Source organism: Lotus japonicus, chromosome 2, assembly GCF_012489685.1.
Source record: "Lotus japonicus ecotype B-129 chromosome 2, LjGifu_v1.2".
Classification (NCBI taxonomy): Eukaryota; Viridiplantae; Streptophyta; class Magnoliopsida; order Fabales; family Fabaceae; genus Lotus; species Lotus japonicus.
The window spans coordinates 14,647,791-14,672,340 of NC_080042.1; the positions used below are offsets into that span (position 1 = coordinate 14,647,791).

At 35.1% G+C, this 24,550-nt stretch overlaps 1 protein-coding gene across 1 annotated transcript; it reads right to left on the bottom strand.

The window, feature by feature from the left end:
* Window positions 1-15,155: 15,155 nt before the first annotated feature.
* Window positions 15,156-20,744, bottom strand: LOC130737647 (nudix hydrolase 25). The gene is made up of 6 exons (XM_057589462.1): window positions 20,407-20,744; window positions 18,775-18,825; window positions 17,755-17,847; window positions 17,336-17,430; window positions 15,774-15,885; window positions 15,156-15,570 (listed from the first exon to the last, which is right to left on the bottom strand). The coding sequence occupies exons 1-6, from the start codon at window positions 20,470-20,472 to the stop codon at window positions 15,466-15,468; spliced, it is 522 nt and encodes a 173-aa protein (XP_057445445.1). The 5' UTR covers window positions 20,473-20,744; the 3' UTR covers window positions 15,156-15,465.
* Window positions 20,745-24,550: the final 3,806 nt, after the last annotated feature.

Below are 24,550 nucleotides of genomic sequence, written 5' to 3' on the forward strand. Positions count from 1 at the left end.
GGCATCACAGGCAACAATTTCTTCTAACTTAGCAATCTGGTTCTTAAGCACAGAGTTAGAATTGATCAAAGCATGATTATCATTTTTCAAATCAGAGATAATTTTCTCATGTTCAGAAGGAGTCTTGGAAACAACAGATAAGTTCTTTTTCAGCTTCTTATGCTTAGACAATAAGGAGTTATACTTATCCATAATATCAGACAATGCATGTTTCAGTTCAGAGGTAGAGAAAGAAGCGAATACCTCATTTTCATCGTCTGAGTTAGGATCTCCTTCTGATTCTGAGTCAGAGTCAACAGCTCCCTTTGACTCTGCTTCCTTGTCTTTGACAATAGCCATGAGTCCTTGGACTTCACCATCAGAGTCAACATCCTCTGACTCTGATTCATCAAATGTCACCATCAGACTCTTCTTTGTCTTGAAGTGCTTCTTTGGCTTCTTGTCCTTCTTCAATTTTGGACAGTCACTTTTGTAGTGCCCTGATTCTTTGCACTCAAAACAAGTGACTTCCTTGATTGATGACTTCTTCTGACCTGAGGATTCAGACTTTCCTCTTGCCTTTCCAGAGCCTTTGTATTTGCTCTGCCTGTGCTTCCAGATTCGGTTGAGTCTCTTGGAGATCAGAGTCAGCTCATCTTCATCAGAATCTTCTGATGCTTCTTCAGATTCCTCTTCTTCAGCTTGAAGAGCTTTTGACTTCTCAACCTTACCCTTTTCAGATTTGGATTTCAAGGCTATGGATTTTTTCCTCAGATCTTGCATCTCTGAGCGCTTCAGCTCATGGCATTTCAAGATGCTGATGAGTTCTTCTAAACTCATATTCTCAACGTCTCTTGTGAGCTCTATTGAAGTCACCAAAGGCATCCAACTTTCGGGAAGACACCTGATGACCCTTATGACATGATCTTTTGTTGTGTAGCTCTTGTTGAGAGGTCGTATGCCAGCTACAAGCAACTGAAATCTGGAGAACATTTCTTCAATGGACTCATTTGGCTCCATGATGAAGGATTCATACTTTTGGATCAAAGACAATGCCTTTGATTCTTTGACTTTCTGGTTTCCTTCATGAGACATCTTCAGAGATTCAAAAATGCCTTTAGCAAACTCACGATCTGTAATCTTCTGGTACTCTTCATAGGAAATAGCACTTAGAAGAATTGCTCTTGCTTTGTGATGTTGTGAGTACAGCTTCTTTTGATCTGCAGTCATCTCTGACCTTGGGATCTTCTTGCCATCTGCATCAACTGGACGCTCGTAGCCATCCACAATAATATCCCAGAGATCTGCATCGAAACCCAGAAAGAAACTTTCCAGTCTATCTTTCCAATATTCGAACCTTTGACCGTCGAACATAGGAGGCTTTGCATTGTAACCATCTCTTTGAGTTTCACTGGTGGTGGCAGCCATTGTTTTTCACACCGGCCCGGATCACTGAACACTGTTAGGTGTGGTAATCAGAACTTGCGCTCTGATACCAATTGAAGGTATGAAAAACGGTAGAAAGGGGGGGGGGTTTGAATAACGTTTTCAGTATAAAGCTTCCACCTTAAAGATTTTGACAAATCTTTCGAGAACTTAAGTGCTAAAGATAAGAGATAGAAAAGCACACAAGGATTTTATCCTGGTTCACTTGATAAATCACTCAAGCTACTCCAGTCCACCCGTTAAGGTGATTTCTTCCTTCTTAGAATGAAGGCAATCCACTAATCAGGTAAGAGTTACAACTGCACTTGAAACCTACAAGTGACTAACAATTACACTGACTTAGCTCACACTAAGATTCACTCTCTTAGTCTTCTCTAGGATCCGATCAACCTTGATCTCCTAAAGGAACTAAACAAACTGTTTATCAAAGAATTGTTTACAAGAGATTTGCTTCTAAAAAGCTAATAGTAAACTCAATGAATTTCAGATGAAAGAAAGCTTAGAAGAATTTAAGTTTGTCTTGCGCGTATGTGAATGCTTCTAGCCGTTTCTTTCAGTCTTCAGCCTCTTTATATACTCCAAGGATTAGGGTTGAGCGTTGCATGGGAAATGCTACCGTTGGAGGGCAGTTCTGGAAAATCCAGCTTCTGCTGTGGCTGAGAACGTTAGGTAGGTCGTCAGGAAGGTACAGTTGCTTTTGTACTTGGATAGCGACGCGACCTTTAAACCTAGGAGACTTCTGATCAGGGGAATGCTTCATATTGGAACTTGTGAAGCCGGTTGATCAGAGTCAGAGGGAAAGCCCAGATCCTCTGACCATTGTTTCTTCTGATTCTGAACTCAGAGGGAAGAACAAGGTCTTCAGAGTATCTTGCTTCTGGACATCAGAGTTTCCACTATTCAGCTTCTGGATCTTCAGAGTCTTCTACACCATCAGAATATCTGAGCCTTCAGTGTTTCTTGGTTATCAGACTTTCTGGATCTTCAGAACTTCTAGTGACTGAGTCCTCATCAGAGTTTGTATAGCTTCAGAACTTCTGAAGCTTTTCCACTGTTCATACTGAACATGGTGAATGCGAAAGCGTTGCTTGGGTCACTCTTTATACACAGTGCTTCTGATTTGTGTGAGATTGAGTTGAGGTCAGAGCCTGTAAATAGCACACTCAGAAAAACACGTTAGAGTACCACAATTGTTCATATCAAAAGGTTAACTTGTAATCATCAAAACATAGAGTTGTACTACTAGATCAAAACTTGATCTTACAAGAATCCTCCATTTGTTTGACTTGCAGACCTAAGAAATAGTTCAGTTCACCAACTAAACTCATCTCAAACTCAGACTTCATTTGTTGAACAAATTGCTCCACCATCGGGTTTAACATTCCCCCAAAAACAATATCATCCACATAAATCTTTGCAATCATGAGCTTTTCTTTATCCTTCTTTACAAACAGAGTCTTATCTATCTCACCTTTGCAATAGCCGTTGCTGACAAGAAATTCAGTGAGTCTCTCATACCAAGCCCTTGGTGCTTGTTTCAAACCATACAATGCATTTCTAAGCTTGTACACATGATCAGGAAAATGAGGATCTATGAATCCTTTTGGCTGCTCAACATAAACTTCCTCATTCAAGTACCCATTCAGAAAAACACTCTTTACATCCATCTGATATAATCCGAATTTCTTCAAACGAGCCACTCCTAACAAGAGTCTAATGGATTCAAGTCTGGCTACTGGAGCAGAAGTCTCATCAAAATCAACTCCTTCTATCTGAGTATAGCCTTGAGCAACTAATCTTGCTTTGTTTCTGGTGACAAAACCGTGTTCATCAGACTTGTTTTTGAAGATCCACTTTGTGCCAATTATGTTTGCATCCTCAGGTCTAGACACCAACTCTCAGACTTCATTTCTCTTGAACTGCACCATTTCATCTTGCATTGCATTAATCCAGTATTCATCAGTTAGTACCTCATTAACATTCTTGGGTTCCAATTTGGATATGAAGCAAGCATGAGCGAGATTCCCGGATCTAGTTGTTACACCTTCATGAAGATCACCAATAATATTTTCTTGTTGATGTATCTTCTGAATTCTGATTGAAGGAGCTTTATTTGAAGTGACCAACTTGACTTCCTGCTCATTTGCACTTGTCCCATATACGTTTTCCAGGCCATCTGCTGGAACATCTGCATTTTCAGTACCATCATCATCTTCCACTAAAATGCTTTCCTTCATCTCACTTGGCACATCATCTACAATCACATTGAATGATTCCACCATGGTCTTTGTGCGAGTGTTATACACCCTATAGGCTCTGCTGTTTGTTGAATATCCCATGAATAATCCTACATCACTCTTAGGGTCAAACTTTCTTCTTTGCTCTCGATCTGCAAGAATATAGCATCTACTCCCAAAAACATGAAAGTATTTCACTGTAGGCTTCCTTCCCTTCCATAATTCATACTGAGTAGATGATGTTCCTGCTCTAATAGTAACTATGTTATGTACGTAGCAAGAAATATTCATTGCTTCACCCCAAAACTGATAAGGAATCTCTTTAGCATGTAACATGACTCTGGCTGATTCCTGCAAAGTTTTATTCAACCTCTCAAAAACTCCATTTTGTTGAGGTCTGATAGGTGCAGAGAACTCATGACTTATTCCTTTTGATCCACATAATTCAGAGAACTTAGAGTTCTCAAACTCCTTCCGATGATCACTCCTAATTCTTACAATGACACTGCTCTTTTCATTTTGAACTTTCAAGTAAAGGTTTTTGAAAATTTCAAATGTCTCTAACTTTTCTCTAATGAAGTCCACTCAAGCATACCTGGAAAAATCATCAACACAAACAAATACATACCTTTTTCCTCTCATACTTTCAACCTGCATAGGGCCCATGAGATCTATGTGCAAGAGTTCAAGGATCTTTGTTGTAGTCTGATGCTGGAGCATCTTGTGCGACATCTTTGTTTGTTTGCCTATCTGGAATTTTCCACACATTTTTTCTTCTTCTAGCTTCAACTTAGGCAGACCTCTTATTGCTTCTTCAGTGATGATCTTCTGCATGATCTTGAGGTTAAGATGACCCAGTTTTTGATGCCACAGATTTATCTCATCTTCTTTTGACAATAAGCACCTTGAAAAGTTAGATTTCTCCTGTGAGATCCACATATAGCAATTATCCTTGGATCGGACTCCTCTCATTACTACCTCTTGATCATCTTTAGTAACAACACATTCTGTTTTGCTAAACTTCACATCAAGCCCTTTATCACAGAGTTGACTTACGCTGATTAGGTTGGCTGTTTCACAAGTAACACATCAGTTAGATCAGGGGATCCAGAACCTACAAGTCTTCCAATTCCTTTGATCTTCCCTTTGGATCCATCTCCAAAAGTGACAAAACTGCTGGAGTGACCTCTGATATTTTCCAAATAGCTCTTGTATCCTGTCATGTGTCTTGAACAACCACTATCAAAATATCAATCTTCCCTTGATGAGGCTCTAAAGGATGTGTGAGCAATCAGGCTTGAGACTTCATCTTTGGGTTTCCATTTCCTTTTCACTTGGGTACTCTCAAAGCTCCTTGGCTGACTTGATATCTGAGGATAACCATACAACTTGAAACAGTAAAGTCTTATATGACTATTTCTTCCACAATAGTGACATCTCCAAGGGGCACTTCTGACACTTTTGTACTTAGAAGTCACATGTTGAGGTACATGCTGAGACATTTGTCCAGACAACAACCCGTTGATTGGTTTCTTGAATTCAGATTGCTTTGCAGCAACCACAAATTCCTTTGGAACCTTCTGACCTTCCTTGTTTACAGTCATGTAGTCAAAACCAATACCTTTACAAGCTTCTCCCTTGTTTGCTTGTTTCCTTGAGGATCTCATCGAGCAAATCTGAGCCATTGTTCAGTATCCTAAGGGATTTGTGTGTGGTTTCAAGCTTTTTTTCAAAGAAGCAACTTCCTCCCACAATTCTGCATTAACACCCATTAATTTTACCTTTTCTAGAGTATCAATGTCTTCAAGCTTTGATTTCCAGTCATCAATTTCCTCTTTCAGTTTGCTACTGATCTCATACAGCTTCTCCTTTTAAGTAGTTAGCTGTTCTATTTCACTTTCCTGCTCTCTCACACGTTTACATGCTTCCTTACACTTGCTATGCAATAACCTGTAGGTTTCAGCCAGTTCTTCATCAGTTATGTCCTCATCACTAGAGTCAGGTTCATCAATTATTCCAGAGATCTCAGGATTTTCCTCACAAGTTTCTCATCTGACATAGGTTCTCCCAAGGAAAAAGATGAGTTAGCCAAGTCAAGTACACGCATATGAAATTCGAGATTGTTTCCTCTTCAGTCATCTTCATGTTCTCAAACTGAGTAGTAAGCATTTGAAGTCTAGACATCCTCACCCTGGTAGTTCCTTCATGTGTAGTTTTCAGAATATCTCAGGCAACCTTGGCAACAGTACATGTATTGATGAGTCTAAAACATATTCTTGTCAACACCATTGAAGATAGCATTCAAAGCCTTAGAGTTTCCCAGAGCAGCTTCATCTTCTTCCTTTGTCCATTCTTCCTCAGGTTTCTCAGTGGTCCGATAGAACTCCCTTCAGTTTGTTCCTTGGTTGGATGTTTCCATCCTTTGACAATGGCTTTCCAAGTCTTGTTGTCAATTGACTTGAGAAAAGATGTCATGCGAACTTTCCAATAGTCATAGTTTCTCAGTGATCTGATAGAACTCCCTTCAGTTTGTTCCTTGGTGGCCTGTTGACTGATCTTCCATGAGAGCTGAATCTATTTCCCTGGAGCTCACCCAAACAGAACAGGGTGCCTGCTCTAATGCCAATTGAAATTCTAGTTCCCGTATGGCAGATGTTCTACGTGATGCTTAAGCAATTGCTTCGAAAATCGAATAACAGTAAACAAAACAAGCATAAAATAAACAAAGCACAACACCAAAGGTTTTAACATAGTTCGGTGAAACTTCACCTACGTCTGGAGGGTTTTCACCCAAAGGAAGGAAATCCACTATCTCAAGATATAGGAACTACAGACACTCATGAACACCACAACTCATAGTTCTCTTCCTAATCTACCTAATGTATTTCGACTTAGTATATCGACTTAAGTATGAGAGCCCCTCTCACTTTCTCTCAACCACTGCCACAGTGATTGGTAAGAACAACAACAATCAGAGTTTTAACACTCAAGAACACATAACACAACCTTGCCTTAAAGAATCAATGATCAAGGTTTGTTCACAACGAACACAAGGACTAGCACAATTAACAACCCTAAAACACTTGATCTATTTCTCTCAAAAAGCTTCAGTCGTCTTCACGTTTTAGGTCTTCATATATATATATATATATATACTTCAGCGGCCACACTAGGGTTTCCAGAGGCTGAAGCAGTAGTCCAACAGCAGCAAATCAAAACACAATCTCCAGAATAAATGATTGCGTTTACAATTAAATCAAACATTAACACAATAGAGACATATCCTCAATCAGAGATTACCTCAACAATTAAACCAGCCCACAATAAATAACCAGTATACAACAACTTACACCGTAAGAAACAAAAATAAAATCTTCACCAGATTTTCAAGGCACACATAAGCACTCCAAGTCATGGACTAATGTCCTGTGCTACACAAAGGCAGATGTCACAACATCTGCTTCGACATCAAGTTGTTTTTGACAAAATGAAGACAACCAAAAGTAACAACAATAATGAATCACATAATAGTTGTTCACTTAGCACAACCATGCCATACAAGGTGAATACTACTAGGACATTGGAATGGAACACACTGGTGGATGCAAATGTTCATTCTTCATAGTTACTTAGTTAATAAGCCAAAATCCTCAACTTTATTTTTTAATAAGTAATGGCTTTGTAGACTGGTGTACTTGAAAATTACGCAAGGTTGCGGGTGCATTTTGAGTTTGAATTCAACTACCAAAACCATTAACATCATATCTCTTGCTTGGTTCGTTCAATCCCACAAAATTATTCATGGCGCCAATGGCATGTGCCTCGTCTTCTCCGGTTATAGGCTTTCTTTTTAACGTAACCTTCGTGAAAGTCTTATCTCTTATTTGCAAATGGTAGTCAATTTAAATGTATTTCTCATAGTAAGATTGGTACATCTATTAACATACTTATATGTAAACAAACTAGCAAACCTATACACTAATATGTTAAATTATACTGAAAAATAAGTATATATATATAATCAAACTATCAATATTATAAGCTATAATATATGGATGAAAATAAGTTAAGATTATGTTGGTTTGTTATGATCTGAAACCTATTTAAAATCATAATTAGGTACCTTATGGTACTTATAAGTATCCTCCAAAGAAGAAATTCGCCGAGAACACTCACTTCATGGTGGACTAACTATTTCAATGAAGGATTTCTCCTACCCACAAAACTAGAACTAGAGATATTGCTTAAGAGGGTTATTAAGATACTTCCTCCGTACCTAATTATAAGACATAGTTTTAGATTTTTTATGTTCCTAAATATAAGACATTTTACAATAATCTAGCAAAAGGTATTTTACTCTTCCATATATACCCCTCACATTAATTGTGTGTTTTAAATTTCAAAATTTTAATTACCACCTATCATTATCATCGAATAATTATATATTCACACCTCATTTTTGAGGTGTGGAGAGGTGGAGGAAGAGAGAGATAGGAAAAATGTGAGAGAAAGTAAGGAAATCTTTAACATACACAAGTAAAAACTTGTGTAAAGTTACACAAGCACCTTTTGACCTATGGTAATAGATTTCAAATTTTTTTTTTTAAAAAAATAATTGAAAAACAAAAAATATATTTATTAGTGAATTAGTTAATTACGGATTTAGGTTAATCACATCTAAGTTGATCTTCATCCTCAAATTCATGTTCATCATTTAACTTCTTCATTCCTCAGACAAAGCTTCAAGCTTTTTAACCCATCAAACTCTTTTTTTTTTAACCTAATTATCCCTAATTACTTCACTCTCCTCTCTCCCCACCTATCACCACCGTTCCTTCCTCTGCAATGAAAATTGCTCTCTGCCTCTGCAATCATCCATTTCCTGGATCTGGATTTTGAAATATTTTTCTGGATCTGGGGTGGGGTTTTAGGCAAGAACACATGAACCTTCAACTCCAAAATCATCATAACCTTCAGCTTTTTGCCTGTATTGATCAAAGTTCTTATCACAGTTCAGCAATTAATGCTCTATGCAGTAACAATTAAAAAGTATAGTGGAAAACCAATGAGTCATACAAACTTCAGACTAACAAAGCAACTTTTGATATTTTTTGAATGCTGGCACGTGAGCAATTTGTTTTCCCATCTGGTAAACCTTTTGTGCAGTCCTCACCAACATCTCATTCATAATATTCCTCTCCTCCTCTTGCGGTTAATTTCCTCTTCAACCTTCCCCCAACACAAACTTGGGGAGTTGACACACACGCACCCATGTCATTTAACAACCCTCTTCCTCCACAGATCCCTCACCAACAACAATACCCCACAACAACAATCATATAAGAAAGGAACCACATGGTGTTCTTCAATCCTTGCAAAAACAGATCTGGGTTTTTCATTTCCAGATCTCGTAAACCTCCAGATCAAGGAAGCCTCCATGCTCCCCCAATCAACCAAAACCACCGCGAGACCACCGCAACCAAATCAGACCTGAACTTAGCCTTTATCTACAACGCAGAAACCCATCACCATCGGTCACCACTCCACAACCAAACCGCAGACCCGCATGGAACCCAGATCTGAGGAGCTCCACAACCAAACAACGTCGGATCGGACCTTGTGACGGAGGAGCGTGGCGCGTGGCGGTGGCGCGGTTTTGTTGAGGAAAGAAGGAGAAGAGGTGGGGGTGCGGTTGAGAAGGAAGGAAACGAGGTCAGGAGGGAGAAGGAGGTGGTGGTGGCGGCACAGCCATGGGAGAGATGAAGAGGTGGCAGCTAGGGTTTTATGCTTGTAGTGAAGATGGAGAATTTTCTTCTGCTCTGATGGACTGATGGTTAAGGGTTTTTGTTGGATGATAGGATGAAAATAAATTTTTTTCTGGGTTTTAGTTGTTAAGGTGATAATGAAAAAGATTAGTATAAATATTGTGATTAATAAAATATGTTTTTTGAATTATTTTAAAAAAAAACCTGGAAACCTACTATAATAAGTCAAAAGGTGCTTGTGCAACCTTACACAAGTTTTTACTTGTGTATATTAAAGGCCTCCAGAAAGTACAGATGTGATAGGTGATTTGATGGATAGAGAAAAGAGAAATAAATAGAAATAAAGGTGGAAAAAAAGTAGAGAGGTGTGTATATAACATAACTCATTATCCTCAGTTTCATTTTTTTCTTTTCACGCTCTTTCTTTCTCTGCTATCGTTCCTGTTTCTTCTGGTCCTGCTTCTTCCCTTTTTTGTTGTTGAACCGTAGCCACCTCCCCTCCGTGCGCGCGACTGTGATGGTACAGGACCGGGTTCCGGCGACAACCACCGCTAGCCACGACGTCGAAGTCACCCCTTTCGGCGGTGCTCCGACGAGGGCCGGCGAGATCGACCGGAAACAGAATCTCTCAACTGCCACGACACAGGACCGCCGCCTCATAGCGGCGGCCAAGCGAGGGCGAAGGAGATCTGATTGTGGAGCGGAGGCTCCAGAGTGGCTGGGTGAAGAATAGAGGTTGTTATGGTGGTGTCATTTTAATGGTGGAAAGAAGGAGTTTGATGAGTTCAGCTGTAGAGATTGTGAAAAAATCGAAGGTAATGAGATTGGTTGCAGAGGATGAAGGCGATGCTACTGAAGTGAGGATGGGTATGATGGAGGTGCTGTTTTTATGAGAGAATGAGAAAGGTGAAGGAGGTTAAGTGGTGGAGCTTGAGAACTTGATTTTTGGAGAAGGGAAAGATGGGAGCAAAGTGAAGGAAAAAAAATTCCCACATTCTATGTCTGATGATGATGATATTTAAAGGAAAAAAGGCATTGATTTTATTTTGTGTTTGTTTGTATTTTTTTTTTTGTCAATGGTAGAAATTCCATTCAATACCCAAAGGGTTGCCTGACGGCATTTACAACATGTGAGACTAAATCTCAAGCGAGCGATATCGCAATGCAAAGAGTAAACAATTAGAGACAAGCATGCACACTCATACAACTAAGCTGAAAAATCCAGCTGAAATCATGAAGTAAAAACCCTAAGGGTAGCACAAAAGCCCCTAAAGACTCCAAATCAAAGAAAAAGGTAAGTGGGCCATTTGAAAGAAACTAGCCCAATTATTATTTTTGTACAAGATCAAATTAACCCATTTGACCAATAGCAATAGAAGTTTTTTTTATTTTACCATTAATTAGTGAGAGAAAAATAACAAAAGGTAAATATTGGAAGAATATATGCATTTTTAAAAAATTAATACACTAATTAGACACATTTAATGATTTCTTAATAAGAGGAATTTTTTGTATTAGGTCTTATAATTAGGAACGGAGGGAGTACTTAAATAAGTCATAAATCTATTTCTAAATTAATTAATGTCATTAAATCGTTGTATAAGTTAACTTATGTAAATGAAATATGAAATATGAAAATACTATAGCAATAACAAAATTATTTATATTAACCAAATAGCCTCTTCTTATAAAAAAAAAATTCTAAAAGTGTCTTATGTATACAAAGTTTTTGAACGGCACCTAAAATTTCTAACTATAGCATACGCTACCTATTCATTTATTTTAATTTTTTATTCGAAACAAATGAGTAATGTTTAAGTGGAAATTTAAATATAAAGATATTTGTAATTGTGGTTTGCATCTCGAAAGAATTTCCATGCAATGCATTATAACAATATCTCCTTGAGTACTTTTTCTCTATCTCCGATGTGGGGTACACATTTCAATTTTATCACCAAAGCTCTTCACCATTTTTTCTACTTTGTTAAGGAGATAAATACAACCACTTTTTAAACTAGATATGATTTAGAGAGAGGAGTATTTGAAAGGTTTGGAGATGAACTTGGAAACACATTCAATTATTATTATTTGAATATAAAACTAAATCCATCTCCAATCTTTTAAATAACTCTCTCTGTCATTATTTCCGTGAATCATGAATAACGGTAACGGAAACCAATCGCACTTCAATTTTATAACCAAGGCTCTTCACTACTTTACCTCCTTATACGATGTGGGATCTACCGCTGTGAACTACTTCTCATAGACGTTCTCTCCAATCCTTCTTAGACGATGTGGGCCTTCTTTTTCTATGTGGTATTTGCCACACCATAGCTCCTCACTACATTTCCTTCACTTTTCGATGTGAGATTTGCCACTTTGCCCCAACGCTTCATAGATGTGCAAAAATTACTACACCAAAAATCAACATTAATTAACCACAAGTGATGAGCGAATAATGAATCACATAATAGTTGTTCACTTAGCTCAAATATGCCATACAAGGTGAATACTACTAGGACATTGGAATGGAACACACTGGTGGATGCAAATGTTCATTCTTCATATTTACTTAGTTAATAAGCCAAAATCCTCAACTTTATTTTTTAATAAGTTATGGCTTTGTAGACTCGTGTACTTGAAAATTACGCAAGGTTGCTGGTACATTTTGAGTTTGATGTTACTTAATTCAACTACCAAAACCATTAACATCTTTTCTCTTGGTTCGTTCAATCCCACAAAATTGTTCATGCCGCCAATGGCATGTGCCTCGTCTTCTCCGGTTATAGGCTTTCTTTTTTACGTAACCTTCGTGAAAGTCTTATCTCTTATTTGCAAATGGTAGTCAATTTAAATGTCTTTCTCATAGTAAGATTGGTACATCTATCAACATACTTATATGTAAACAAACTAGTAAACCTATACGCTAATATGTTAAATTATATTGAAAACCATTAACAATGAAAAAAGAATCTGCGTCTGTCTCCACAAAACTCCCCAGTCTATTTCCCATAGCAGTGAAAAAAGAATCAGTCCATAAACCCAGCGGTACTTGCCACAATCGGACCCAAACAAGGTGTGCAGTGCCAAAAGTTAGTATTGTGGATGGTTTAACATCAGACAGTTCCCGCGCCAAAAAATTGCCACACTCCGAAATTGTTTCCAGCATCTCTTCCTAATTCTCAAACTCAAGCAAGACCTCATTAGCACCAAGTGGAATCAGACAGAAATTGTACAGTCCTATCTTTGCCAAGTCATCTTGTATAACATCGACGGGCTTTGTCGTAAGTGTGCGAGCTTGTGCACACCGTTGGAACCAAGACTCATCCAAATCAGCGGCTGTGAAGCACTATTGACACGCTGCCAATTTTCCTGCAGGCTCCTGTAGTTGAGCAGATTCATCATTTTCCTTGGTTCTAACTTTTACAGTGGTATTTTGCTTAGACAGTGCCTTTGGTCGCCAAACTTTCCCTTGAATTTCAAATTGATGACGATTAGGAGACGACACCTTTGTCGATTGAGGAGATTTTTGGAATCTTGCTTTCTGTACCACGAGGTAATTACCTTCTAGGCGTAAGCCATTAAACATTTGAATCGCCGTCCATGCCTCATCATCACTCTGAAAGCGCACAAATCCAAAGCGTAAGCTTCGTTGGAATTTCTTCTTAAACTAAATGAACACATTCCTCAATCTTCCTGCTCTCCCAAAAATTGCGCTTAATTTCGCCAAAGTTATCCGATCACCCAGGCCAGCAACAAAGTCGTTCCTGTCTTTGAATAGAAGCTCTCTGAATGTTTTTTTGTTGCAGTGATCGCGAAGGACCTCCCCCTAGCTGGAAGTTCGTTGTTGCTCGCCGATGATCATGATCTGGGCGCTGCCACTGATTATGTCCACCACCAGAATTTTGGAGATGCTGTGAGAACCTGTCATTCGACCAAGAATTGCGAGATTGTAACCTCCCATCTCTTCCGCTCCAATGACAGCGCTCCTCATTGCCGCGAGCCTGAAAGTTGCTGTAGTTTGAGCTGACCAATTAGATTGTAGTATTAATTACAATCCAATTAGATTCGAAATAATTACTATAATGAAAGAAATTTGAATTTTATATGTACAATTAATACGGTCTCTCCCCCAATATATTTTAAATTTAAATATTTTTTTGAAAAAAGTAAGGAATAAAAAAGCAAATAATAAGGATTAAAAATAAGGAATTTCATAGTAATAGTAAGAATCAATTAGTTTAGAAATTTCAAAAACACAATATTAAGAAAAAACAATATTTGTATTTAGAGAAAAATTTGTTAATATTTAAGAACTTGGAAGAAGATGAAAGTAGTTATAGTAGGGTAGAAACACAATGAACGGTTTTATGATATTAAAGCCTAAAGGTTGGAGGAAGAACTATATGTCCAATCGAAAATGTAGAAAAATGAAAACACTCTTACCTCGCATAATGGAAGAAATGGCGCTACAACTGTTGCAAGATGAAAAAAAGAGATGATTATAAAGGGAAGGAAGAAGAAAATGGTGAATACATAAGAACATTGTTTTACTTATTGAGGATTAGAAGATCCCAAAAAGTTAGAACGAAAAGGTTTTAGATGAAAGAATAAGAGACATAGAAAAGGTATTACAAAGAAGAGATTATATGGGTGAAGAAGGTTTGAGAATCCAAAAACCCGTAGCGGAGGATATTATAGCTTCCAAACCAATCATCTTTTCATGGGTGTTTGTTCAATATTTGGTTTTAAGATGAGTTTTAAAATGTTGAAACAAATATAAATAAAATATTCACAAATATTAAAATAATATGTAATGTGAATGATGTTTTTTTTTTTTTTTTTTAAATATGTAACGTAATACTCACAAATAATATAAATAAAATATTCACAAATATTGCACTTTTTTATATATGATGGTTTTTGTTAAATATTTTGTTTTAAGATGGGTTTTAAAATGTTGAAACAAATATAAATAAAATATTCACAAATTTAAATTTGTGGATATAAAATTAAATGCAGATTTAATAGTGTTTAAAAAAATATATATGTATAAAAATATGTATTTCAGTTAAGAAAAAAAAAAGTATACCGTAACGGAGGATATTATAGCTTTCAAATCAATCATCTTTATCTTATTCATGGGTTTTTGTTCAATATTTGGTTTTAAGATGAGTTTAAAATGTTGAAACAAATATAAATAAAATATTCACAAATATTAAAAAAATATGTAATGTGAATGCTGTTTTTTTTTAAATATGTAACGTAATATTCACAAATAAATATAAATAAAATATTCACTAATATTGCAATTTTTTTATATATGATGGGTTTTTGTTCAATATTTGGTTTTAAGATGAGTTTTAAAATGTTGAAACAAATATAAATAAAATATTCACAAATTTAATTTCGTGGATATAAAATTAAATGCAGATTTAATAGTGTTTTAAAAAATATATATGTATAAAAATATGTATTTCAAAGTTAAGAAAAACAAAATTTGTATATTTTTTTTGGGATGATATGGGGTGACACGTGGCAAAACATTCTAGAAAAAAACCTTCCATTAGTATATTATTATATAGATAGATTGATTACCCCTCAAATGTAGAAAAGTAAATAACAGTTGAAAATCTAAGCACTCAGTGGCAGTTTCATCAAGAATCTTATTCAAAAGTAACATATATTTCAGTCATTGTAAAAGCAGCATAAAGTGAGACAGTTGTAATTCCTCAACATTCAGTCTTTCCTATAAAAATTGCTCCCGGAACTTTGGTACTAAATCATGATCACTATCTTGCACCATCATGCTTCCAACTTTATTGAACAGTTCTATACACATTCACAATCATCCTCACAGCAAGTTTCAGAAAATAAATTAGGCATTTGCACCCATCTTATTATTACAAAAAGGCAAGTACCTAAAGGGGAAGTGCAGTTCTAACTATGATCCATTTACAATAGCTGAGTGCTATCCAAACTCAGTAAGTGGAATTAGGTATGAAGATGGATTGAACTAAAATACACACACATATGATTCACCACTTAGTAGATTTACATTTGGCAGATATTGAATTCCCTTGAAGGTAAGGCTTGAAGGTTCTTATCACCTCTTCATATGTTGGTCTCTTGTAGTCCACTGCCTGTAATCAGTTATAAGAAATTAGGTTTTTTACAACAACAACAAAAGTCTTATCTCACTAAGTGAGATCGGCTACATGGATTACCAGATAACCCTTGAGCTAGGTCAAATACCAAAATTTGCAGGATATTATTAACCATGAGGTTTCTTTTAATAAAATTGTGTCTCATTTAAATACTCATTTCCATCCTCGTTCCAACTAACCTGCTCAATAACTTCTTCAGGGTCTGTCCATTTCCACTCTGCAAATTCTGTTTCTGCTTCACCATTTGCTAAGTTGACCTCGTTGTCATCTTTTGTTAATCTCATGAGAAACCTATCAAATGTTCATAATAGTCAGAAAATTAAGTCAGGTAGAAATTACACATGAAAACACTCTGTAAGGAAGCAATAAGAGATACAGGCTTTGATAAATGTACAATCAAATAGCTGGATGAATACGAAAACTTTCATTCTCACTACTGGAAAGTAAAAAGTTCAGAAAACAGTATCTAATTGCAATTTATTCCATATTTATTTTAACTTGGCATGTCAGTGATTTCTCCTATATATACTAAAGTATACAATTGACACAACATGCACAAAACCTGGCAAATCTAGATCAAACAACCTCATGTGCACAAAACACCAAATTTTACTAGAAAACAGATCACAAAGCAAACACCATATATTATGGATTTTGGTGTCTCGATTAACACACTCAGGTTTTCTTTTTCTTCATTTTCTTGGCCTTAATTTTGTCAATTACTGAAGAGCATTCCCTTCTACCATTGCCCTTCAGGTAAAGAGAATACCTTAAGGGCCAGTTTGATTACTGTTTTGTAAAACAGTATCCAGTTTTCTAATATAGAAAAAGAAAACAAAAAAGAAACTCATTTCATGTGAACAGTTTTAAAAAACAGTTCTTAAAAGCAGTTTTTATTTTCAATTTTTAAAACTGAAATCTCAACAGTTTAAACATGCTTTCTGTTTTTGTTTCTAGTTTTCAAGTCAAATTTATTTTCTTCTTCTGAATAATAGATTTTAATAATTGATTCTGAAAGTAATTTTTAAATTCAGAAAATGAAAAAGGAATCAAACAACCCTTGGTCAATGAATTCAGATTTTACAACATCAAAAACTCTTTCTTCGCATTTTACAATATTAGACAGACCAACTATCCATCTCTCTTTATACACTATCAATCTAAAATGTTACCACCTATTCAAGTTGTACAGGCTTCTTCACACACTCATCTCGCTTTCAATTGCAGAATGTTCTACAGGGTTACAAATTCTATAGACTTGATATTAGACAGCTCAACCAACACTTGCATTTATGCATCCGGATCCTCATATTGGTTCATTTACTTAAAACCGAATGCGTTGATAGAGAATGGAAATGATCATCTTGGTGTTTATTGCTATAACTTCACTAGATAGTCAAAATTGGCAAATTAAAAGGGAAATAAAGCATTGATAGAGAATGGAAATGATCATATGATATAGATATGAAGAAGAGACAGCAGATCCTTAGATATGGGAATTATAGAAATAGAAAATGGATATTTTACAACAAAAAAATCGTATTGAATAATTTCATAACATAGGTACAAATGCATTCAGAATTGTCACTGTGGGTAGTTGAAGCAGGGAACATAGGTACCATGGTAAATAAGTTTTCGATATCCATCATCATATAAACTGGCCAAAAGTCAAAATTTGGCATGTTCTACTAAAGTGTCATGTGTGTGGCTTTGTCAGCAAATGAAATAATAATATTCATACCACTTTTGTGCTTGTCCATGCCATTCACCTCCCCACAGACGATTTACTTTAGCCTTCACAGCAGGAGGGAAGTCATATGTCAACCAATTCTGAACCTGTAATGCAAGAGCTCCGTCAAATGCAGAAGACTAACGTCGACCCAGTTATCAGAGAATGATTAAAGAATTTTCTATATAATGTGCAAAATCATCAAGATTCATAAATGCTTATCTACAATTTGATTCCGGGTGTTCGAGTTCACTGCTTCTCAGACATTGGTCTTGTTCATTTTATTACACAATAGTAAAATTACTTGGAACTCAAATAGATGAATGTGGTAAGATACCATACCACTGATAGCTGAGATTAGATTTAAGCACAAACATTTGTTGCTTTTGCAAAAGAAACCAAATTCAAAAGAGAAAAGTTTTTGCACAAACCTCAGCAATTATCTCAGCAGATACTATCCCAGTTTCTTCTCGAAGTTCCCGAATGGCAGCAGATTTGGGATCTTCACCATCTTCAATTCCTCCCTGAGAAGCCCAAACAGAAAAGCTAATTTTAGCAGAAAATTTTAATACCATAAAATAAAGAGCTACAAAATTATTTGCACATAACAGGCAATAAACAGGGGGGTATATTTTTTAATAATGCCACATAGATAGCCAATTCATCAAAGAATCAACTTTTACAATGACTTCGACTCCAATGTGAGTCACCAAGGCAATCTAAACATTATAATTGTATAAATATTAGGGATATTAAGTTCTTAACCTTAGTGAGCTGGGTTTTTACCAGTATAAACCTAATTATGAGTATTGACAAGAGCATTTAGTTAATGTTTTTTCGGACCCATAAAAATCTTATATCAATAATTCAGAATAGTATGAGCTATGAAGACCCTATTTTCCTCTCTTTTTTCTGCCTAAGCCTGTAATTTCAATCAAAAGTTTAGGTTCATTCCAGACAGTAGATAGCTCAGTATACTTTATAGCCCAAATAAACCCAGATAAACTAGGAACTTTATGTTGTGGAAAATGGATGATAAGTGGTAATGATTATGCATTTATAGAAGGATTTCTTTACACGAATCAGGATGTTAAGAAACAATGTCATGTTTGGGCGTATTTAGAGTGTCTTTGGTTTCATCTTGGGAGACCCATAATCAATTATGGTAGAGTAAAATCACTTCTAGATGAAAATGTTGTTGTTTTGAGTCATTTTGGAGCATTGTTTTCGGACCCAAAATCAATTCTAGTAGAAGCTACAGAGAGTGGATTTTGCGTTGAACAATCAATTGTGAGATTTACAACTGAATTTCACCAAAATCAATTTTCCATAAATGTGTCTAAACATAAAATGCTTGACTTTCAACTCACTTTTACACTAATAAATTTCAGCAAAATTAATTGTGACAAACGCTGATCCAAACACGCACTTAGTGGATAATGTGAGCTCACCTGAGGCATTTGCCATGCTCCTGGAACATTCAATCTAGAAGCCACAAAAATCTGCAAAACAAAATTAGAATCATGATTTTCCCTTGCTCATGCATATAACCATCATGAACTAAAAGAACTGTACTTTGGTGCAAACTGTAAAGAAAACAACCTTGCATTTCAAGTCATAGAAGAGGTTAAAATTATAGAATATCTGTTTTGAACCAATCATTGAACATTAAGTGAAATTTCTAAGATATACACATCAAGAGGTAAGTGCTGGGAGACATATGGGTTGGGGAGGGGAAGGTCCAGGGAGGGGAAATTTGGCCGATAAAAAAACACACACACACACACAAAGAAAAGACAGAATCTCAAGACCAAAATTACCAGTTCGCTAGAGAGCATTTTCTAACATTTTGGATAAGCTCAAACATGGAAGCAGCTTATTGAAAAATGCTCACAAACCAATGGAAAGGTTTGAATGGGAAAAGAACGGAGCATAGAATAGACTCCAATTTTCCAAATCTGGGGAGGGGAAACACTTTGCAATTGACTCCAATTAGGCTATGTTTAGATATAAATATAATCATATAAGATATTAGATATCTGGGTACCAAAGAAAATGGACGTTAGCACACAATTCAAGATATAAAAGTGAACTAAAATCTTTTTATGGATTCTGATTAGTCCTACCGTCTGTTTTTCAATTGCAATAATAACAATTGAAAAACAGATCAACCAAGGAGTTTATTTTAGGCTATGTTTAGATATTAGATATTAGATATCTAGGTACCAAAGCAAATGGACGTTAGCACCCAATATTCAACATATAAAAGTGAACGAAAATCTTTTTATGGATTCTGATTAGTCCTACAGTCTGGTTGGTAAATATATTCTTTGGAGTTTATTTAATTTTTTTTTTGGTAAGGCGAGTCTTACTTATTAAGTAACTTTGTGCTATCTGCTCAAGAAGAGTCAATGTTAAGCAGTGTTAAAAGAGACAAATTAACATCAGAAAGAAAATGAGAAAACAACTAAAAATTTAGAGAAAAATAAAAGAGAGTCATGTTTCCTCCTATTTAGCCGTTAAAAACGATGCTACTATAATAGAAGTCAATACCCACAAAAGGAAAAAAGCACCTCACCTAAACTTTTGGCGTATAAGATCAAGAATACATAAATTAAAGATTTAAAGTAACCAAACCACAAACCCCCAAACACACATAATAAATATAGTTAAGAAACAAATAATCACAAACCAAAACCGAGATCCTTATCAACTGAGCAAAAAAGAAGAGAAAACAAAAAAACAAAAAAAAAATAGAGGGTAAAAATCACAATAAAGGATGAATAAATCTTAACCATCGAATTAATTTAAAATAAGTAAATGGGGAAAAATCAGCTGTTCTTAAAGCCGTTAAAAATTATGCAACTTTACAAAACAATAAAAGAAGCCACACCAGAATAAGATCAAGAAACATAATTAAATGATCACCCAAAATTAGCAAGCAATCAGAAAAAGAAAACGTAAAGACTGAAGACAAGACACTACTACATTAATATTTGGCAGTTTTAACAAAAGCTCAAGATTCTTAATAATATTATGAGTTGAGCAAGACATATAAGAGATAGAAAATAAGAGAAATTAACCTGATCATTAGAGTTGATGAGACAGACACCAACGTTGGGGCGGTAACCTTGAGGAAGACCCTCCATGAGGTTAAGAACAAGGGAGAAGAATTGAATCTTTTTGTTTTGTTTGGTTTGACAGGGAAAATAACAGTGAGTGTTGTAGGTAAGAGAGAAGAGAATCTCGATGGAAAAGAAAAAAAGAGAGAGAGAGAGAGAGAGAGAGAGAGAGAGAGAGAGAGAGAAAGTGGAGTTGTGTGGGCGATGAGGATTTGGTGTTTGGGAATGAGTGACGCACGCTGACTATGACAATTGACAAAACAGGGAGCGTTGAGTCAGAGACACGGGAGGGTGAGGCTGGAGTTTTACGCTGCCTGCTACGCACTACCACTCTGCAATATTGCAATGCAATATTATTATTCTTTCCATTTTTCTCTCTCCTCTCTTTCATCTTCAATCCCGTGAGCCTCCACTTACCCTTTGACTCTAATTTCCTTTTTTAATAAGTTTAGGTTAAATAGTAAAATTAGACTTACTTGTGTTATTTTTTAATTGTGTAAGACAGTTTAGTTCATGTGGTCAAATAAAACATCAGTGAGTCGGTTATCGTAGGACTATTTTAACCGACATATTACATAATCAAGAACTATAGAAGCATTTCATTCTTCTAGGAACGAACTTGTCAACATTTAACACTTTAAAAGATCAATTTACCCCTTCACTCATAAGTTTATTAAGAACCGTAAAAGTATTTCATTATTTTAAGCATTTAATAAAGATATCAGATTTAATATTGAAGGGTGTATATGAAAAAGAACTTGATAAAAAAAATACACATTTAATGTGATTTTCGTCTAGATAACACATGACATGACTGCTAATTGTGGGATAAAATTCAAAAAAGTAAAAGAGAATGTCTTTATAAGAGTGTGTTTGAGGCAGGGGCGGATCCAGACCTTATATATCAGTGTGACTAAACTTAAAAGAAATTATAGACTAAAATATATTAAAAATATAATGAAGTATATTTACAATGAAAATCGTCTACTATCCATTTTTTAAAAATGAGTCAAAATAACATTATTGTTAATTGTTCCAAGAACATCTCTTTCTATAAAAGTTATAAGACGATCATTTAACCATTGATCACCCATTTTGTTACATATCTGTCTCTTCACAAACTTCATAGCTAAAAGAACACGTTCCACACTTGCAGTTGCTACTAGCAAGACTAAAACCAACTTCAGAAGCTTATAAACTATATCAAATGTGTTGCACTTTTTTGTTTCCACAAGTTTTGCATAGAGATCTGAAAGTCCTTTTAACTTTGCAAATTTTGGATCACATCAAACATTTCTAACATAACTCTGAAGCTGATGCCGCACTACCACTTCCGGAACATCTACAAAATCATTTGGATAAAGTTCAACCATCCTCAATAATTTTTTCACATCAAAAGCTTCAAATGATGATGAGGAACTCAAACATGAAACACATTATAAAAGTTCAGTATTCTCTTCATCAAACCTAGCATTGAGCTCATGCAACTGCAAATCTAAAACACTAAATAAACAATCATGTTTATAATGATGCAAATCAGAAATACTAGAAGTGATAGCATGTCGTCTAAGTTTCTTCCATTGCACATACGGTGCATCCAAATCAGGCACATCAATATGATGCTTATTGCAGATTTCCATAATCTTAGATATTCTTCCCATCCATCATTCCTCATAAACTTAGATAATTTTTTTAAAAAAAAAAAAAAAACTGGTGTGGCACCTTGCCTATGAATGAGTCCGTCCATGGTTTGAGGTCCTGTTAGTTTACAGTTTTCAAAACTGTTTTCAGTTTTTAGAAAACCTATTTGTTACAATTTGTTGAAAACAATTCTCATTTTCAGTTTTTAAAATTGAAGCATTTGTTGTGAGAGGCCTACCCACTTAACGTGATCTCAAAGCCTCGAAGGATTAGTCTCACGGCGGTCGGCTGTGGGGATAAAAAAAATAGTTAAAAGATGCTTTCAGTTTTTTTTTTTTTCAGATATCAGTTTTTTAATGTTAGAAAATATGTCATTATTCAAACTGTTTTTTTATTCTGAAAAATAATTTTAAAAATTATTATTTCTATTTTTTTTTAAATTGAAAACTAAACCAGCTATTAAGCAGGTTCTAAATGAGTGTCTACGGCACTTTCCTAGAGAGCTCACGAGGATAAGATGAGGTGAAAGTGTGAAACACATGTGATTGCTGAAACTGGGCGCAATATAACAAAAAGTGCGCCGATGGTGACGCAGTCAATGAGAAAAACACGCGGAGTGATAAAAGGGAAAGAGCACTCAGCAACAAAACAAGCAACTAAAAAAGCAATTGGGACCACCACCGAAGGCGTTGACTTTTGGAACAGATTATGGAATTGGATCCGAGAATCATGTCATCATCATCTTCTATAATTTACTACTATTTTCTTAACTTTTTCTATTTAGGCATTGTCAATACACTTTCTTTAGGGCAAATAATTTTCATTCATGCCTTATTTTAAGTGAAAAATTAATTAAATAGAAAAGAGGTAATAAAAATAGAGAAAATAAAATAATATGATGTGTGATGTGAGATGTGAGATGTGAGATGTGAGTGAATGATTAGAGACAAATAGGCACTGTTTTCATTCTAGAAAGATTATTGTTTAAGGTTGTGACATAAAGAGTGAAATTATAATTATTGATAGTACAATGTTACTAAAATACTTTTATTTAATTTTATTAGTAATAAATTCTACATTAGATAAAGTTGGAGAGAAAAATGAAGTTGATACTTGATAGAGAAGAGTTGTGGTTGGTTGATATGAAATGTGATAAGTGAGAAAAATTTATTAAATGACGGCATATATGAAAAAAATTAGAAACAAATGCATTGTATTTTAAAACAACAAACATTTTGGAAAAATTGGAGATTGACTAAAACAACCATCTTTCTGGAACGATGAGAGTAGAAAATGAAGCAAAGGTTAAGTAAAAAACGTCATCACCGAAAATGAATCATCACGTTTACATGCTTTTTTAGCACACTCAAAGTGCATATATACCTGAGAGATATATGATATGTGATGAGAAAAAAATAAGGATATGACAATAGGTACAATGGGGTAGGGTGTCATATTATAATCTTAATACTAGCATTTTTAAAAAGTAGATGTGCCCATAGCCTTGCGGCACCAACTTGAATATCTGTTCTGATAGTCTAGATTACTTATATGTCTGTGCTTATAAGCTGCTTTTGTACCAAGTAGTATAGTTTTTTTGGAAATTATGACTTTGGGATACTTTTTTTTATTTACTAATCTAGTATAAATCGTCACTTACAGTGGTAATTCTATTTATTTTTTTCAATTTTTTTAAAGAATCGCCAATAGTAGTGGCGTTTTAATTTTTTTTTTCATTTTTTAAATAAATCGCCAACCATGTTGGCGTTTTCTTATTTTTAATTTTTAATTTTTGTTTTCTCTGACAATTGCCAACTATGTTGGCGTTTTTTAGTTTTTTTTTAGCTTTTTGTTTTTTTTCAAATTGCTCACACGTTTTTTTAATTTTTTTTAATTAGTAATTAAAATGGTATTTAATCAATTGATACTCACACATAATTTTGTGTCATTACTCAATTGATAAACAATTTGACAATGGGTGTAAACATATATGCCAGCTACCACAACACTTCCACAACAAGATAATGACGTTTATCGTCATGTGCTTCCAACCGGAAATGAAGGAAATGAAAATCAAGTGCTCGAAGAACCTCGAAGGCAACGACCCCAACGTGTGCGGAAAAAATTCATTGCTGCTCGACTCCACAATAAAAAATAACTTTCTCTTGAACTAAATTATGTAATGCATATGTTTATCTTTAAATATCGGTTTAAATATTTATGATCAAAGTGCTGCAAAAGTGAGTAATGACACAAAATTGTGTGTGAGTATCAATTGATTAAATACCATTTTAATTACTAATTTAAAAAAAAAATAAAAACGTGTGGGCGATTTAAAAAAATAAAAATAAAAAGGTAAAAAAACGCCAACATAGTTGGCAAAACAAAAATAAAAAATAAAAAATAAGAAAACGCCAACATGGTTGGCAATTTATTTAAAAAATGAAAAAAAATTAAAACGTCA

Coding starts and splice junctions, on each gene's coding strand:
- LOC130737647 (XM_057589462.1), bottom strand. CDS start 20,472: ATGGAGGGTCTTCCTCAAGGTTACCGCCCCAACGTTGGTGTCTGTCTC. Junction 17,848..18,774: donor GAGCATGGCAAATGCCTCAG/GTGAGCTCACAT, acceptor TGGGCTTCTCAG/GGAGGAATTGAAGATGGTGA. Junction 15,886..17,335: donor CATGGACAAGCACAAAAGTG/GTATGAATATTA, acceptor AACATTTGATAG/GTTTCTCATGAGATTAACAA.